Source organism: Stenella coeruleoalba (assembly GCF_951394435.1).
Source record: "Stenella coeruleoalba genome assembly, chromosome: 7".
NCBI lineage: Eukaryota > Metazoa > Chordata > Mammalia > Artiodactyla > Delphinidae > Stenella > Stenella coeruleoalba.
The window spans coordinates 16,145,333-16,164,310 of record NC_137153.1 but is presented as its reverse complement, the minus strand read 5'-3'; the positions used below and the strand labels follow the sequence as shown (position 1 = coordinate 16,164,310).

General features: G+C 40.7%; 1 protein-coding gene across 1 annotated transcript in view; it reads left to right on the top strand.

Annotated features, from left to right (window-relative positions):
* The first annotated feature begins 1,054 nt into the window (after positions 1–1,054).
* The window catches only part of MTMR9 (myotubularin related protein 9), a 93,515-nt gene continuing 75,591 nt past the window's right edge, over positions 1,055–18,978 (top strand). Inside the window, exons 1-2 of the mRNA XM_079926346.1 lie at positions 1,055–1,858; positions 14,956–15,064. Of these exons, the coding sequence (XP_079782472.1) occupies positions 1,677–1,858; positions 14,956–15,064 (291 nt within the window). The 5' untranslated portion in view covers positions 1,055–1,676. The remainder of the gene's footprint in view (positions 1,859–14,955; positions 15,065–18,978) is intronic.

Here is an 18,978-nt window from a genome sequence, read left to right as displayed (position 1 = left end):
CAGGGGACACGAGTTCGTGCCCCGGTCAGGGCGGAGCGGCTGGGCCCGTGAGCCATGGCCGCTGAGCCTGCGCATCCGGAGCCTGTACTCCGCAACGGGAGAGGCCACTGCAGTGAGAGGCCCGCGTACCAATTAAAAAAAAATTCCAAAATTAAAAACAAAACTTTATAAATCGTTTCCGCTCATTCTTTCTTTTCTGATGGTTGTTTTTCTATTGTAGACAATCAACATAAAACTGGGCTCTCAGCTGTAACAATCTCATAAAGGGGTTTGTTTTAAGAAAGAGAACGTTTTAGTTAGGACAAGGACAGAAGCAGGGACACGTGTTGGGTGATCTGATGAGAATTCAGGCAATTTATTTTGTCTTTATTCTGAGACTTAAGCCAACTCGCTGTTCTTAGGTTCTAGATGGTGAAGATTTCAAAGGTTAATGAAGTAACAGTAGACCGGGTCTTAAACCCTTGCATATTTCCCCTCTAATGCCCTATTTTAGTATGAAAATGTTAGTTTAAAAGGGGAGGGAGACACCAGGTAAATTTCTGGCATAGTTAAGGTGTCTGGAAGTAGTTCAGTTGGATTGTATTTAATGGGAAGGCTGTGCGGTGGTGACCAAGGCTCAATTCCTTGAATTTCATAGACCTAGACTGAAGCCCGTTCTGCTACATAAACTGTTTTAGCGCGTCACTTGAGTTTCCGCAAAGCATAGGATTGGTCACTTCCTCTTCGGTGCACTGTACGTATTTCTACCTAGGTCCCTTTCATAGATGTTTGTATGCTTTTCCTCTTTCTTGTTCCAGGTCACAGCACCTTGGCGCTCGCCCTCTGGGCATCTGCGGCGTCCGGCCGTGCCCCTCCCTTACACCTGGCGCTTCTGTGTGGTCACAATCACCGCCTCAATCCCATGAGTCATCTCTTCACGGCCAATGGATGAAAATCGCCAAAATTTACGGCAGCCCCACGCTCTGAAAAGGGATTACTGCTCAAGTGGAGGGAGGCAGGTCAGGGACGTCTTCTCGTCGTCCCTTTTTCCCTAGCCTTTTCTCAAACGGAATGTTTGTAGGGGTGGCGGGTGCGGCGGTTGGCTTGCAGGTAGAGCTTTTTCCTGCTAGGAACACAAATCTTCGATTCCTGCTGTGTTTCCGGAAGCATTCTCATCGGACCTAGGCGGGGACCGACTTCCGGATCGGACTCCGCTGTCTTCCGAGTTTCGAGCCCGCCGCTTCCGCCCGGAGCTGCTTTAAGCTCCGGCTGCGAGTAGCTACTTCAGCCAGGAGTCCGTAGCGTCTCGGACGTGGAAAGTGGCCCTGGGTCGGCCTCCCTCTTGTCCCCTCAGCCTGCCCGCCCCGAGGCCGGGTCCTCAGCTGGCGGCGGTGGCGGCTGGGCCTGTCGCGGAGCGTTCTCTCTGCCCGAGTCCTGGGCCTGGGGGAACAGAGCGGTGAGGGAGCGACGTCCGGCCTGGCCCAGCCCCGGTCCAGCCCCGGCTTTCCCGGGGCCTGTGACGGTGGCCACAGGCCTCGCCGCGCCCACCCCAGCCTGGGGCGGGGCACGACCTCCCCGCCCGCGTCCCCGCCCCTTCTGCCTGCCCAGCGCCTGGGCATTCCCTTCAGCCCAGCGGCGGCGTAACCGTCTCGCCCCTCCGGGACTCGGCAGTCCCTTGGCTCCGGCCGCTGGGGAACATGGAGTTTGCGGAGCTGATTAAGACCCCACGGGTGGACAATGTGGTGCTGCACCGGCCTTTCTACCCGGCCGTCGAGGGGACCTTGTGTCTTACTGGCCACCACCTGATCCTGTCCTCCCGGCAGGACAACACGGAGGAGCTGTGGCTTCTCCATTCAAACATCGACGCCATCGACAAGCGGTGAGTGCCTGTCCCACCCCCTATTCCGCGGGGAGCCTGGGGTCCTCAGGTGCAGGTCTGCGGAAACGCGTCCCATCGCCCAACCAGCCAGCAGATCGAGCCCCCTCTGGCCTAGATTGAGGATTTGAGTTTTAGAAAGCAGAAAACCATCCAAATGAGATCCCTGGTTTCCATTCAGTTTGGCTGGGTTATCACGTGGTTGTTATCGTGATTATCATTTTTGGTACATAACACCATGTGGGGGGATATGCAACGTTTTCTTTTAAAATTTCTTTTGCTTGCACCGTCATATTCCCTGAATGTTAATTGTCCATCAAGGTTCATGAAATTGTGATTGAACGTGATTTAGGTAGAGTCTTTACTTGCCACTTTCGAGTATGTAGACTTTAGTATGTAGTGTCTAAATTCCATAAAACCTTTTCCCCTCCTCTCAAAAATGTTCAGTTTATCATATTTCTCCTTATTTCTTACCTTCTGGGTCATCGATTTAAGACTTCCCATTATGGGAGATTATAATGTCTTTTATTTATTTTTACTCTGTTTGGCTTTTGGAAAGGACAGAGTAGGCTCTTCAACAAAGGTATTAATTAATTAACCTCTTATTTTGCACCCCAGACTCTGTCTTTCCAGGGTAGTGCCTCAGAGACAAAAAGTTATACTTCCTTTGCAGTCAGAATTATCATTTCCCCAATGGCTTTGTACTTACTCTAGCCAGAAGAAGGTAAATTGGTTATCCAGTGAACACTAAAGTATAAATGAATGACAACAGCTTTTTCTATTACCTCTCAAGAGAATTTGGGTACAGTATTAAGAAGATTCCTAGAGAGGTTATGCCTTAAAAGAAAATACTTTGTAATAGTAGAAGGTAAACAAAACGGGTGAAGTGGTGGTAAATTTATTTTTTCAAGCAGAGGGCTCCTATTAGATAGATTCCTGAGATCACCTTCTCCTGTGTAAAAGTTTTCAGCTGTTACTCATCTATCAATATTCAGTTTAACCATTTCAATCTGCCACCCCTTTCACAGGTTCTTCTGTTAATCCCACAATGAGAAGTAATTCCCCTCACCTTGAAATCCTATAGCTCTTTAATTATACCTCTTTCATAAGTGTATTTTACAATCTGTATTTTGATAGTTACATATATGTTAGCTCCTTGGAGCCAGGACACAAATTTGGTTAATTTTTATCTCCTTCAAAACTGTGGCATGGGCAGATAGGCACATAGGAAATAAAAGGATTAACCACTGAATGGTCAGTGGTGCCATAGAATACAAATTAGAGTTTCTTCATGCCACCAACTCTTTTCTTTCTTCCTTACCTCTTTCTGTGGTTGCTTTTCACTCTCTCATTTCATCGTATTTACCTAGCATTCACTACACGCTGGGCCTGGTTGGGCTAAACCAAGTATTTAAGATAAACACTTTTTAATCTGTTAGGGGAGAAATGACAAACTGTACACATTTATCTTTTTCCTGGGAAGCAGCATGATGTAATGGAAAGAGCTAGCTAGCTAATGGTCAGATCAGAGTTTGTTGAGTTGTTGCTTTCAAAAGAGTTACTTCCATGTGTCTCCTATATGCTGAGTTCTGTCTGGGCTGTGCAGATGCAGTGGTGACTAAGACAGATGAGGAGCTTATGTACTAGTGGAGGAGATGGACATTCACATAAGTCAACAAATAAATATATAACAACGTCAGGTAATAAATGCCAGGAAGGAAAATAAAGGAAGATGTTAGGATAGAGAATGCCTGGAGTCAGTTCAAGAAGACAAGTGACATTTGAATTAATGAAGGGAGGAAGCCTGCAGTGTGAATATTGGAGGAAGGAGCGTTCCAGCCAAAGGGAATGCAAAGGCAGAGACTTGAGACAGGACCATGCCTGGCTTGTAGGAGGAAGAACAAAGAGGCAGGTGTGGCAGGAGGGCAGTGAGCATGGGGTAGAAGCTAGGGGGACTAGGGAGATGGCAGAAACGTGGTTGGAGGGATAAGCAGGGGCCAGATGGTGTAGGGCCTGTTACGCCATTGGGATGGTTTTCATGGGAAGCCTTGGAGAGTTGAAAGCGTGGAAGTAGCAATCGCTAGACTTCTAGAAGATGATTCTGGTAGCTGGCAGAAAATGGATTGTAGAAGGGCAGTGATTTGTTAGCAAATCATTAAAAATATTTTTCCCTTTCTGTGGATTGCCTGTGAATTTCCTTGGTGTTTCTTTCTTTCTTTTTTCTTTTTTTTTTTTTTGGTGGTACGCGGGCCTCTCACTGTTGTGGCCTCTCCCGTTGCGGAGCACAGGCTCCGGACCCTCTCCCGTTGCGGAGCACAGGCTCCGGACGCGCAGGCTCAGCGGCCATGGCTCACGGGCCCAGCCGCTCCGCGGCATGTGGGATCTTCCCGGACCGGGGCACGAACCCGTGTCCCCTGCATCGGCAGGCGGACTCTCAACCACAGCGCCACCAGGGAAGCCCGCCTTGGTGTTTATCTGGTGATTTTTTTTTTTTTTGGCACCAGTTCCTTATATACTCTCTAGGTATTAATTCTTTGCTTAGACATTGCAGATATCTTCTGCATATCTCTCACCCATTTGTTAACTTTTGTGTGGTGCCCTTTGTGGAACAGAAGTTCTAATTTTAATACAAAATTCATTGATACTTTATGGTTTGTGCTTTTTAAGTCTTAAGAAGTCCTTCCTTATCCCAAAATTACTAGGATATTCTCCTACTTTTCTTCCATATTAGCTTTATAGTTTTACCCTTCATTTTTAGGTCTTTAATTCATTTGTATTCTACCTTTGTTTCAAGTGTGATAAGAATCCAACTTTGTTTTTCTTCATGTAGCAAGCTAGTTTTCCTAAAACCATCATCTAACAACCCATCCTTGACTGATTTATCATATTATCAGGTGGTTTTATATATATGTATATATAATATATACAGCTTTTGCTGTGCCCCATAAGTTTTGTAATGTCACGTTTTTGTTTTCATTTTTTTTGTCTGTGTTTTATAATTTCCCTTGTGATTTCTTCTTTGATCCATTGGTTGTTTAAAAGTGTATTAATTTCCATAATTTGGTGAATTTCTCAATTTTACTTTTGTTACTGATTTCTAACTTCATCCCATGTGGTCAGAGAAGATACTTTGTATGATATCTTTTTTTTTTTTTTTTTTGGCTGCACCTAGCGGTATGTGGGATCTTAGTTCCCATACCAGGGATCTAACCCATACCCCCTGCAGTGGAAGCTCAGAGTCTTAACCACTGGACTGCCAGGGAGGTCTCTATATCTGTCTTTTTAAATCTGTTGAGACTTGATTTGTGGCCTAACATACAGTCTATCCTGAAAATTGTTCCATGTGCACTTGAGAAGAATGTGTATCCTATTGTTGTTGGGTAGCATGTTTATGTCTGTTAGGTCTAGTTAGTTTATTGTATTAAGTCCTCTGTTTCCATATGTATATCTGTTTGGTCTCCAACTATTATTGTAGAACTGTCTATTTCTCCTTTCACTTCTGATTTTGCTTCAAATATTTTGATTGTCATAAGATGTGTAAATGTTTATAATTGTTACACCTTCTTGCTGTGTTGAACCTTTTATTAATGGATAATGTCCTTTGTCTCTCATAACCAGTTTTGATTTATAGACTATTTTGTCTAATACTAGAAAAGCCTTCTTTGCTGTCTTTTGGTTACTGTTTGCTTGGAATATCTTTTTCCTCCATTCCTTCAATTTCAACGTGTTTGTGTCTTTGGATCTCAAGTGAGTCTCTTGTGAGACAGACTATAGTTGGATCATATGGTTTTTTTTGTTTGTTTGTTTGTGGTACGCGGGCCTCTCACCGTTGTGGCCTCTCCCGTTGCGGAGCACAGGCTCCGGACGCGCAGGCTCAGCGGCCATGGCTCATGGGCCTAGCCGCTCCGCAGCACGTGGGATCTTCCTGGACCGGGGCATGAACCCGTGTCCCCTGCATCGGCAGGCGGACTCTCAACCACTGCGCCACCAGGGAAGCCCAGATCATGTTTTTATCCATTCTGCCAATGTCTATCCTTTGACAGTTTAATCCGTTTACATTTAAAGTAATTATTGGTAAGGAGGGACTTACTTCTGTCATTGTGCTGTTTGTTCTCTATATGCCTTAAAGCTTTTCTGTCCCTCATTTCCTTCATTACTGTCTTCTTTTGCACATAGTTGATTTTATTGTAATGAAATGTTTAAAATTTTTTCTCATTTACTGTTGTGTATATTCTGTAGCTTTTTTCTTTGTGGTTACCATGGGGATTAAATTTAACATCCTAAAGTTATAATACTCTAATTTGAGTTTATACCAGCTTAACTTCAAAAACATACAAAAACTCTACTCCTTTATAGCTCTGTCCCCACTGCTTTCCATTGATGTCATAAAATTACATTTTTATGTATTTGGGCCTGAAAACATAATCTAATAATTCTTTTAAATGTATTAGTCTCTTAAATGATGTAGAAAATAAAATGGGCGTTTACAAACCATTGTTACAATAATACTAGATTTTAAAAAAAAGTAACTTTATTTATTTTTGGCTGTGTTGGGTATTCGTTGCTGCACGTGGGCTTTCTCTAGTTGTGGCGAGTGGGGGCTACTCTTCATTGCGGTCTGTGGGCTTTTCATTGTGGTGGCTTCTCTTTGTTGCACGGGCTCTAGGTGTGTGGGCTTCAGTAGTTGTGGTACGTGGACTCAGTAGTTGTGGCTCGCAGGCTCTAGAACACAGGCTCAGTAGTTGTGGCACACGGGCTTAGCTGCTCTGCAGCATGTGGGATCTTCCCAGACCAGGGCTCGAACCCATGTCCCCTGTATTGGCAGGCGGATTCTTACCACTGCGCTACCAGGCAAGTCCCAATACTAGCTTTTATAATTGCCTTTTATTTTACCTTTTTGAGATACTTATTTCTTCATTCAGCTTCAAGTTACTATCTAGTGTCCTCTCATTTCAGCTTGCAGGATTCCCATGAGTATTTCTTGCAGAGCAGGTCTAGTGCTCACAAGCTCCCACAGCTTTTGTTTATCTGGGAATGTCTTAATTTCTCCCTCACTTTTGAAGGACAGTTTTGCTGGATATCAGATTTTAGTTGACAGTTTTTCCTTTCAGCACTTTGAATATATCAGCCCACTGTCTTCTAGCTGCAGAGTTTTTGAGTTCCTGGTGTGGGTCTCTTTGAGTTAATCTTACTTTGAGTTCATTGAGGTTTTTGGATGTTTATAGTCATGTCTTTCATCAAATTTGGGAAATTTTCAGCCATTATTTTCTCAAATATCCTCTCTGCCCTTTTCTTTCTCTCTTCTCTTTCTGGAACTCCCACTGTGTGTGTGTTGGTCTGCTTGTTGGTACCTCACAGGTCACTTTTCTTTAATCTTTTTTTCTTTCTGTTTCTCAGACTTGATAACTTCCATTGTCCTGTCTTTAAGTTTGCTGATTCTTTCTTCTGCTTTCTGAGAATCTGCTTTTGAATCACTCTTGTGAATTTTTGATTTCAGTTCTTATACTTTTCAGCTCCAGAATTTGTTTTTTCTTTTCTTTTTTTACGTTTTCTATCTCTTTATTGATATTTCTGTTTTGTTCACACATTATATTCTTGACTTTCTCCATACCTTCCTTTAGTTCTTTGAGCATCTTTAAGACTGTTAAAGTCTTTGTCTAAGATATCATCTTCCATCAAGTCTTTTTCAGGGACAGTTTCTGTTTATTTTTTACCTTTTGAATGGGCCATGCTTTCCTGATAATTTCTCTGCCTTGTGATTTTTTTTTTCTTGCTCAACACTGGACATTTAGATCTAATAATGTGGTAACTCTGGAAAACAGATTCTCCCTCGTCCCCAGGGTTTGCTGTTTTGGGGGGTTTCTTTTGTTTATTATTTTTGCTTTTTTGACTGCTGTAGGATGTCTGTATACCAAGGATCAGCCTGAGGTGTAAACTTAAGGCTTTCTCGTCTTTTCTGAGCCTGGGTATGTGTAGTCACAGTCACTTCCTAATTTTCCTATATATACAGTTGTTTTCAAATGTCCTGATCTTTAATGTCTGGTTCCTGAAAGGGGGAAAGTGAAAAATGAAGAGGAGTGGGAAGAGAGCTGACCCTGTAAATCCACTGAAAGTCACTGATTGGGGGCTGGAGGCAGCTTGCAACAGTGGGAGGAATTGCAACAATGGCTGCCTGCCTGTTTGCACCTCTGTGATCAGAAACAGCAATCTACAATCACAGCACAGACCCCTGATATTTGGAGGACAGGGTGCTTTCTGCCCACCCTGGCTCCTGTAAGCTGTGTGCAAGCTGCTCCAGGAACATACACACAGCTGCTTGTCACTTGGGTGGGGGTGGGGAATGGGTAGCTGCTATTTTGCTAAGAGCTGAATATATCCAAAATTAACTGCAATTTATTATCCAAGTCTTTCCCTGGAAGTTGCAAGCCTTTAATAGACATCAGAGTTCCAAAATAGGTACAGCAAAGAGATTCTGCCAGTGCAATTGTTATCTAGGTGGGAAGACAGATTCCTAATGCTTCTGATTCCACTGTCTTCCAGAATCCTTTCCCTTGTTAAGTTTTGAGGGTTTTTTTTTTCTAAGTATATTCTGATACAAGTCTTTTATCAAATATAAGATTTGCAAATGTTTTCTCTCAGTCTGTGGCTTGTCTTTTTATTCTCCTTAACTGTGTCTTTCAGAGAGCAAGCATTTAAAATTTTGAAGACATATAGTTTATTAGCTCTTTTATAGACTGGGGTTGTGATAGCTAAGAAACCTTTGCCTAACCAGAGGTCACAAAGATTTTCTCCCGTGTTTTCTTCTAGAAGTTTTATAGTTTTAGGTTTAGATACATGATCCATTTTTAGTTAGTTTTGTATATGGTTCATGTATAGATCCAAATTCTTTTTTTCATATAGATATCTGATCGTTGTAGCACCATTTCTTGAAAAGTCTGCCTTTTCTTCAATGAATTGTCTTTGCACACCTTTGTCCATATATAAGTGAATATATTTCTAGACTTTCTGTTCTATTCCATTGATCTGTTTGATGCCATTGCTGCCACAGTCTTTATTTTTATATTAAGTCTTTAAATTATATAGTGTTAGCTGTCTGATTTTGTTCTTATTCCAAGTTGTTTTGGTTATTTGAGGTCATTTGCATTTCCATATGAATTTTTAAAATATTTATTTATTTATTTATTTTTGGCTGTGCTGTGCAGCTTGTAGGATCTTCCCCGACCAGGGATTGAACCCGCACCCTTGTCCGTGAAAGCATGGCATCCTAACCACTGGACCGCCAGGGAATTCCTCCACATGAATTTTAGAATCAGCTTGTCAATTTCTTTTTAAGAAAGGCCTGTTGTGAGAATTGTGGTGAACCTGTTGATAAGTGAACTTGATGAGAATTAACCTAGGATATCATAATATTGAGTCTTCTGACTTACGAACAAATCTCTCCATTATCTTATTTAGGTCTCAAATTTCTTTCAGCCATGTTTTATAGTTTTCACTCACAGGTCTTTCACATCTTTTGTCAGAATTTCCTCTATGTATTTCATATTTTTTATGCTATTTCAAGTGATATTTTTCAAATTTCAGTTTCCAGTTACTTGTTTGTATTAATCATTTATAAAAATTTTAATTTATTTTATTTTTGGCTGCATTCCATCTTCGTTGCTGTGCATGGGCTTTCTCTAGTTACGGCAAGTGGGGACTACTCTTCGTTGTGCGGCACGGCCTCAGTAGCTGTGGCTCACGGACTCTAGAGCGCAGGCTCAGTAGTTGTGGCGCCTGGGCTTAGTTGCCCTGCATCATGTGGGATCTTCCTGGACCAGGGCTCAAACCCATGTCCCCTGCATTGGCAGGCAGATTCTTAACCACTGCGCCACCAGGGAAGTCCAGTACAATGTTGAGTAGAAGTGGTGAGAGGGAACATCCTTGTATTATTCCTGATCTTAGTGAGAAAGCATTCAGTCTTTCTCATTAAGTATGCTATTAGTGGTAGAGTTTTTTAGTTTTTTAGTTTTTGTAAATGCTCTTATCAGGTGGAAGAAGTTCACTTCTGTTCCTAGTTTGCTGAGAGTTGGGTGGTTTTGTTTCATTTTAAAATCATGAATAGCTGTTGGATTTTGTCAATGCTTTTTCTATATCTATTGAGATAAGCATATTGTTTTTCTTTTTCAGTTTGTTAATATGGTAAATTACTTTGTTAAACCACCCTTGCATTTTGGGGATAAACCCCATTTGCTCGTGATACATTATCCTTTTTATATATTGTTGGATTTAGTTTGCTAATGTTTTGTTTAGAAATTTTACATCTATGTCTATGAGGGATATTTGTCTGTAGTTTTCTTGTAATGTTTTTGGGTTTTGTATTTGGGAAATGCTGGACTTTAGGTGTGAATTGAGAAGTAATTGCCTCTTCTCAGTTTTCTGGAAGAGTGTGTCTTGACTTAATAGTATTTTTTCCTTAAATGTTTTATAGAATTCATCAGTGAAGCCACCCAGGACTGGAGTTTTCTTTGTGGGGAAGATTTTATTGAAAATTTCAGTTTATTTAGTAGATATAGCTCTAACCAGGTTATTTATTCTTGAATGAGCTTTAGTAGTTTGTATCTTCTGAGGAATTTGTCCATATCATTTACCTTGTTGAATTTATTGGCATAAAATTGTTCCTAATATTCCCTTATTATTTTTTAATGTCTGTGGAGTCTGTAGTGATTGTAACCTCTCTCATTTCTGACATTGGTAAATTGTGACTTTCTTTATTCCTTATCAGTCTGGCTAGAATTTTATCACTTTTATTGATCTTTTGAAAGAGTCATTTTTGCTTTTATTGTTTTTCCCTAGAATCTTCTCTTATTTCATTAATTTTTTTTCTTTTTATCTTTATTTAATTTTCTCTGCTTTGGATTTATCTTGCTGTTCTATTTCTAGTATAGTGGAATCTGAGGTCACTAATTTGAGACCCAAATTTTCTTCATTAATTTCCTTCTTTCCTAATATAGGTGGTCTCCTCAGACTCTCAACCCCACCCAGTTTTCCTCTCCCTTCACTATAACTTGGAAAATCTCAAAACAGTAAATTGGGGCAGTCACTGAACTCACCCATCTCCCAGAGAGCTCTGTTCTTTGTTGTCTGATGTTCAGTGTCTTGAAAACAGTCTTTCCTTATATTTTGCCCAGTTATTTTGGTTGTTTCAGGTAGGAGGGTAAATCTGGTCTCTGTTATTCCACTTTTGCCAGAAGTGGAAGTGCCAAGAGTATGAGTTTTCAAAATACATTTCATAAGAGGCATTCCACTGTGTTGTTTAGTTGTGGATATCTGGTGGAATTTTCTTTGCTAGGATTTGACCCATGTTGATAATTTTTGCTTATCCAAATTCACAGTGCAGTGATGTTGGGCATGGGGGTATTTACAGTTGAAGTAGAATTTGGGAAGAGTAGCTGTAGGAGTCATTTTCCTAAGCTAGGCACAGTATAAATAAAATTATCTGCTTTAGATCAATCTAAGAATTCTTAGTTTAGGGAATACTCAGAAGTATTAATGGGAAAGAATTGGGGCAGTCAGTGGCAAAGCAAAAGAAAAATCAGAGCTATCAGCAAGTGCAGACAAAAAAAAAAAAAAAAAAAAGAAAAGGAAGACAAAAATCCCAACTAAGGTAAAATTAAATTTGTTCAAAACTTACTGATACAAAATTTATGATTACACGTGGCATTTACTCTGAAGTTTTCCTTGACTTAGAATAGATATTGCAAGTTAATAGGTTTTAAAGACTGAACAAAAGATACTTATTTTTCAAATCAACTGTTGTAAGTTTGGAAGTAAGTAAAATCTGAAATGAACTGTTTTTCTATGCTTTGGAAATATCTCTACACAAACACTTAATACATTAATTACAGATCTGTTTTTCCTATAATTTGCAGTAAGGCCCCTAATAATCTCCATTAAATGAATTGGCCTAGCATGAATTACTTTATATATTTGAAAAAAAATTAAATATATTTAAAATTATTTGTGGCTCACATTTTAATGATGCAGGCTTGATTCTTCCTTAATTAGATTACTAGGGGAGAAGAAAGTTGAATACAGGCACACGGTGGAGGTATTGCAGGTTTAGTTCCAGACCACCTCAGTAAAGCCGATATGACAATAAAGTCACATGAATTTTTTGGTTTCCCAATGCATGTAAAAGTTATTATACACTATACTGTAGTTTATTAAGTGTGCAGTAGCATTATATCTAAAACAACAGTGTACATACCTTAATTAAAAAATACTTTATTGCTAAAAAACGCTAATCATCATCTGAGCCTTCAGTGAGTTGTAATCTTTTTGCTGGTGGAGGGTCTTGCCTCAGTGCTGATGAATGCTGACTGATCAGGGTGATGGGTGCTGAAGGTTGAGGTGGCTGTGAAAATTTCTTAAAATAAGACAGCAGTGAAGTTTGCCACATTGATTCTTTCCTTTCAAGAACAATCTCTTTGTAGCATGCAATGCTGTTTGATAGCATTTTTCCCACAGTAGAACTTTTTTCAAAATCAGAGTGAATCCTTTCAAACCCTCTTGCTGCTTTATCAACTAAGTTTATGTAATATTCTAAATCCTTTGTTGTCATTTCAACAATCTTCATCAGGTGTAGATTCCATTTCAAGAAAACACTTTGTTCAACTCCTTATCCATTAAAGTTTTATCATGAGACTACAGCAGTTCATTCACACCTTCAGACTTCACTTCTAATTCTAGTTCTCTTGCTATTTCCACCACATCTGCAGTGACTTCCTTCACTGAAGTCTTGAACCCCTCAACAGTATCCTTGAGGGTTGGAATCAACTTCTTCCAAACTCCTGTTAATGTTAATATTTTGACCGCTTCCCATGAATCACAGATATTCTTAATGGCATCTAGAATGGTGAATCCTTTCCAGAAAGTTTCAATTTACTTTGCCCCGTTCTAGCAGAAGAATCACTATGTATTGCAGCTATAGCCTTTTGAAATCTGTTTCTTTTTTTAAAAAATTAACTAATTAATTAATTAATATTTGGCTGCGTCGGGTCTTTGTTGCTGTGTGTGGGCTTTCTCTAGTTGCGGCGAGTGGGGGCTACTCTTCGTTGCGGTGTGTGGGCTTCTCATTGCGGTGGCTTCTCTTGTTGCGGAGCACGGGCTCTAGGCATATGGGCTTCAGTAGTTGTGGCACGCAGGCTCAGTAGTTGTGGCTCATGGGCTTAGTTGCTCCGCAGCATGTGGGATCTTCCCAGACCAGGGCTCGAACCTGTGTCCCCTGCATTGGCAGGTGGATTCTTAACCACCATGCCACCAGGGAAGTCCCTGAAATATATTTCTTAAATAATAAGATTTGAAAGTGAAAATTACTCCTTGATCCATGGTCTGCAGAATGGGCATTGTGTTAACAGGCATGAAAACAACATTAATGTCATTGAACGTCTCCATCAGATAATGGGTGATCACGTGCATTGTCACTGAGCAGTAATATTTTGAAAGGAATCTTTCTGAACAATAGGTCTCAACAGTGAGCTTAAAATACTTAGTAAACCATGTTGTAAACAGATGTGTTGTCATCCAGGCTTTGTTGTTCCATTTATAGAGCACAGGCAGAGTAGATTTAACATAATTCTTAAGGGCCCTAGCTAGGACTTTGGGAATGGTATATGAGCATTGGTTTCAGCTTAAAGTCACTAGTCACATTATCCCCTAACAAGAGGGTCCATCTGTCCTTAGAATCTTTGAAGCCAGGCACTGACTTCTCCTCTCTAGCTACGGAAGTCCTCAGATGGCATCTCCTTCCAATATAAGGCTTCGTCTACCTTGAAAATCTGTTGTTTAGTGCAGCTGCCTTCATGAATTATCTTAGCTAGATCTCCTGGATAACTTGCTGCTTCTTCTACATCAGCACTTGCTGCTTTGCTTTTACTTTTATGTTATGGAGATGGCTTCTTTCCTTAAATCTCATGAACCAACTTGTGCTAGCTTCAGACTTTTCTTTCATAGGTTTCTTGCCTCTCTCTGCCTTCAGAGAATTAGAGTTAGGGCCTTGCTCTGGATTAGGCTTTGATTTACGGGAATGTTGTGGCTGGTTGATCTTCTATCCAGACCACTAAAACTTTCTTCATATCGGCAATTAGGCTGTTTTGCTTTCTTATCATTCATGTGTTCACTGGAGTAACACTTTTTTTTTTTTGGGGGGGCGCGTGCGGTTCGCGGGCCTCTCACTGTTGTGGCCTCTCCCGTTGCAGAGCACAGGCTCTGGACGCGCAGGCTCAGCGGCCATGGCTCACGGGCCCAGCCGCTCCGCGGCATGTGGGATCTTCCCGGACCGGGGCACGAACCCGTGTCCCCTGCATCAGCAGGCAGGCGCTCAACCACTGCGCCACCAGGGAAGCCCTGGAGTAACACTTTTAATTTCCTTCAAGGACTTTTCCTTTGCATTCACACCTTGCTACTTATTTGTCATAAGAGGTGTAACTTTTGGCCTGTCTCGACTTCCTCACTAAGCTTAATCCTTTTTAGCTTTTGATGTTAAAGTGAGATGTGTGACTCTTCCTTTTACTTGAGCTCTTAGAGGGCATTATAGAGTAATTAATTGGCTTAATTTCAATATTTTTGTGTCTAAGGGAATAGGGAGGCCTGAGGAGAGAGAGAGAGATGGGGAAACAGCAGTTGGTGGGGCAGTCAGAGGACACACATTTATCAATTAAGTTCACTGTAGTATATGGGCATGGTTACTGGTGCTCCAAAACAATTAAAATAGTAACATCAAAGATCACTGATCACAGATCACCGTAACAAATATAATAACAACAACAACAATAATAATAAAGTTTGAAATATTGTAAGAATTACCAAAATGTGATGCAGAGAGATGAAGTGAGCAAATGCTGTTGGAAAAATGGTGCTGATAGACTTGCTGGACACAGGGTTGCCACAAACATTCAATCTTTAAAAAACTCAATATCTGCAATGCTCAATAAAGTGAAGTGCAATAAAAGAAGGTCTGCCTGTGTAGATGGTGATTATAACCTCCTCTTTTTAAAGAAATAATCATATACTTTGAGTGGGGAGTATATAGGTCCCTAAGCATAATTTATAATTTTTTATAGGTTTGTGGGACCACTGGGTACCATCATCATAAAATGTAAGGATTTTCGAATTATTCAGTTGGATATTCCTGGAATGGAGGAATGTTTGAATATAGCCAGTTCCATTGAGGTAAGTATTTTGGAAGCAAAATGTGATGAAAATAAATAATCATTAAAAGGAACCTTATTTTCTGCTTCACTGTAGCTCTTATGTTTTTTTTTAACATCTTTATTTATTGGAGTATAATTGCTTTACAATGGTGTGTTAGTTTCTGCTTTATAACAAAGTGAATCAGCTATACATATAAATATATCCCATATCTCCTCCCTCTTGCGTCTCCCTCCCACCCTCCCTATCCCACCCCTCTAGGTGGTCACAAAGCCCCGAGCTGATCTCCCTGTGCTATGCAGCTGCTTCCCACTAGCTATCTATTTTACATTTGGTAATATATGTAAGTCCATGCCACTCTCTCACTTCGTCCCGGCTTACCCTTCCCCCTCCCTGTGTCCTCAAGTCCATTCTCTACGTCTGAGTCTTTATTCCTGTCCTGCCCCTATATGTTTCTTTTAGATATTTAGTCATGTTTGTGACTCAAATATTGAAGACTGAATGGAAGAGCCTCACCCTGAGTCATTGTTATAGGAATGTAAAAAGATTTTATTGACTTACAGCAGTTTTTAATGCTGGTTATTCTTCTGGGTTTATGGATGTTGTAGCATGTGACAGGAATTCCTTCCCTTTTAAGGCTGAATAATATTCCATTGTGTGTATATAAATGCTGAGACTTTTTAAAAACGTTATTTCTTTTGTAAAGCAAGTAATTATCAACAATGATTGTAGTCTTGTTTATTTTTAGTAAATCTGAATTTCCATAATTATGTTTGCTTAAGACAGGATGTATTTTATATTTACAGAAATGATATTGAATATCTGTTCAGATTACAAATAATAGAAATTTTACTTGGATAATTTAATATTTAAATTGAAGAGCTCACACTGTTTTCTTTCCCATTTTAAACGATTTTTGTATACCCTCAGATTTTAAGTTGCTTTATTTTAAATCATTGCCACTAAATTATAGCAATTAACTTCATGTTTACAGTATTTTCTAGGTAATTATAGAGACACACTGATTTTTTTTTCCTTCTGTCTTTGAGTGACTGATCTGGGCTTTGTATGCAAAATAAATGCTATTGGCTTAACTGTTAAAGGCGGCAGAAAGGCTTAAATCTGTAGGATCTCATTTGGCTTTTAAACAAAAATAGAGAAACAGAGGAACCACTGTTGTGGTACTGAGAAAATGGCATGTAGCATTTTTCTTTCTGCTTTTGCTAAATTTTACTTAAGGAAATGAGAAGATGAGCTGAACTGTTTGTCTTACATATTCATCATTTGGAAATAACACAGTCATGTTGATTTGGCTGAATTTGCTGACATGAGTGAGAAACGCACTGTGGCTTCTAGGCTGTTAAAGGGAAATGCTGTCCTGCTGTTTGAGCCAGGGAATGCCACTCACCCACTTCAGTTGAGCCTGTGTTTTTTTTCAGTTGTGGGGTTGGATTTTCACTGAGCTGTCCACATTTTTTTTTTCTTATCCCGTTTATAACTTGTAAGATAGATGGTGGGTGTTAGTGAAGTTGCCTGTGGTAAAGAAACAAGGCAAAGCCTATTACCCCACTTGCTGATTGCATTTACTTAACTTCTTGGCATCTGACACTAATCAGTTGTTTATTTAGCTACACATATTACCTAAAGCTCTGTAGAAACTGACTGATTATGTAGAAGCCTTACGGCTGAAAAGAAGCAGTAAGTAATTTGACCTTGTTTTAACAACATAGTAAATACACATGTTGTACTTGGCCTCTCGCCTTTTCCTGGCATCCAATTTCCCTCCCTTCTTCCATACATCTTGACATAATTTGGTAGTAATAAGTGCATTTCTTTTCTTTTTTTTTAAAGAAGATGTTGGGGGTAGGAGTTTATTAATTAATTTATTTTTGCTGTGTTGGGTCTTCGTTTCTGTGCGAGGGCTTTCTCTAGTTGTGGCAAGCGAGGGCCACTCTTCATCGCGGTGCGCGGGCCTCTCACTATCGCGGCCTCTCTTGTTGTGGAGCGCAGGCTGCGGACGCGCAGGCTCAGTAGTTGTGGCTCACGGGCCTAGTTGCTCCGCGGCATGTGGGATCCTCCCAGATCAGGGCTCGAACTTGTGTCCCCTGCATTAGCAGGCAGATTCTCAACCACTGCGCCACCAGGGAAGACCAGTGCATTTCTTATAAAGCACGGTTGAACTATTCTTTGTTATCAAAATCCATATACCCAAATATATTCTGTTGCCATAAATAGAATCCCATTGGAAGAATAACTGGCAAGTGCTTGGTTTTCTAAATTATAGCAGGAAGTCAGATGAATCTTATTTTCTATATAGTTTCAGTGGCCTTTTAGGGTTGAAATGACTTCAGTTCTTTGAGCATTAATGTGTTTAAAGGAAAAGTTCTGTCTCTAGTGACATGAAACGTAATCACGACAAATCTGAGCCTGAGTGCTTATTGCCTGCCAGAATGGTTGCTGACATGCATTTAAAATAATGGTTGTGGGCTTCCCTGGTGGCGCAGTGGTTGAGAGTCCACCTGCCGATGCAGGGGATATGGGTTCGCGCCCCGGTCCGGGAGGAGCCCACGTGCCGCGGAGCGGCTGGGCCCGTGAACCATGGCCGCTGGGCCTGCGTGTCCGGAGCCTGTGCTCCGCGGCGGGAGAGGCCTCAGTGGTGAGAGGCCCGCGTACAGCAAAATAAAATAAAATAAAATAATGGTTGTACCGATCACTATGTAATACAGTATGGAGGTTCCTCAAGGAATTAAAAATAGAACTACCATATGATCCAGCAATCCCACTTCTCGGTATATATCCGAAGGAAACACAAAATCATTGTCTTAAAGAAATATCTGTACTCCCATGTTCACTGCAGCATTATTCATAATAGCCAAGGTATAGAAACAACCTAAGTGTGTTGATGGATGAATGAATAGGGAAAATCACACACACACACACACACACACACACACACACACAGGAATATTATTCAGCCTTAAAAAAGAAAGCAGTCCTGGGCTTCCCTGGTGGTGCAGTGGTTGAGAGTCCGCCTACTGATGCAGGGGACACTGGTTCGTGCCCCGGTCCAGGGAGATCCCACATGCCGTGGAGCGGCTGGGCCCGTGAGCCATGGCCGCTGAGCCTGCGCGTCCGGAGCCTGTGCTCCGCAATGGGAGAGGCCACAACAGAGAGGCCCGCGTACCGCAAAAAAAAAAGAAAGCAGTCCTGCCATTTGCAAGAACATGGATGAAACTGAAGGGGGTTGTGTTAAGTGAAATAAGCCAGACAGAGAAAGACAAGTAATTCATGGTATCACTTATATGTGGAATCTAAAAAATAAAAAAAAGCAAACATAGAAACAGGGAGTAGAAAAGTGGTTTCCAGGGGCTGGAGGTGGGTGAAATAGGGAGAGGTTGGTAAAAGTTACAGATGTTTATGAGATAAGGTTTGAGAATCTAATGTGTAACATGGACTATATTTGATAACACTGTATTATGTAATTGAAGTTTGCTAAGAGAGTAGAACTTAAATGTTTTCATAAACAACAACAGAAGGTAAATATGTGAGGTGATGGATGTGTTAATTAACTCGATGGGGGAAAACCCTTTTGCGATGTGCATGTGTATCAAATCATCACTTTGTACATTTGAAATATCTTACAGTTTAATAAAGCTGTCAATTTATACCACAGTAAAGCTGAAAAAAATTTTTTAATATTGCGAAGAATATCTTTTAAATAATAAAATTTAAAAATAAAATAAAATAAAGGTTCTACTGACCTAAAAGGAGGTAGCTTTATTCTGAGAGCTTGGGGATGTTAGCGTGATGTTGGGCCCTCTTCGCCTCCAGCTGAGTGTCTCCAAAATTACTGCAGTTTGAATTATGCTAATTGATTTTGCTGCTTTTTTTTCCCCGCTCACAGAAATGCTTTCTAAAACTCCCCTGTCAGAAGG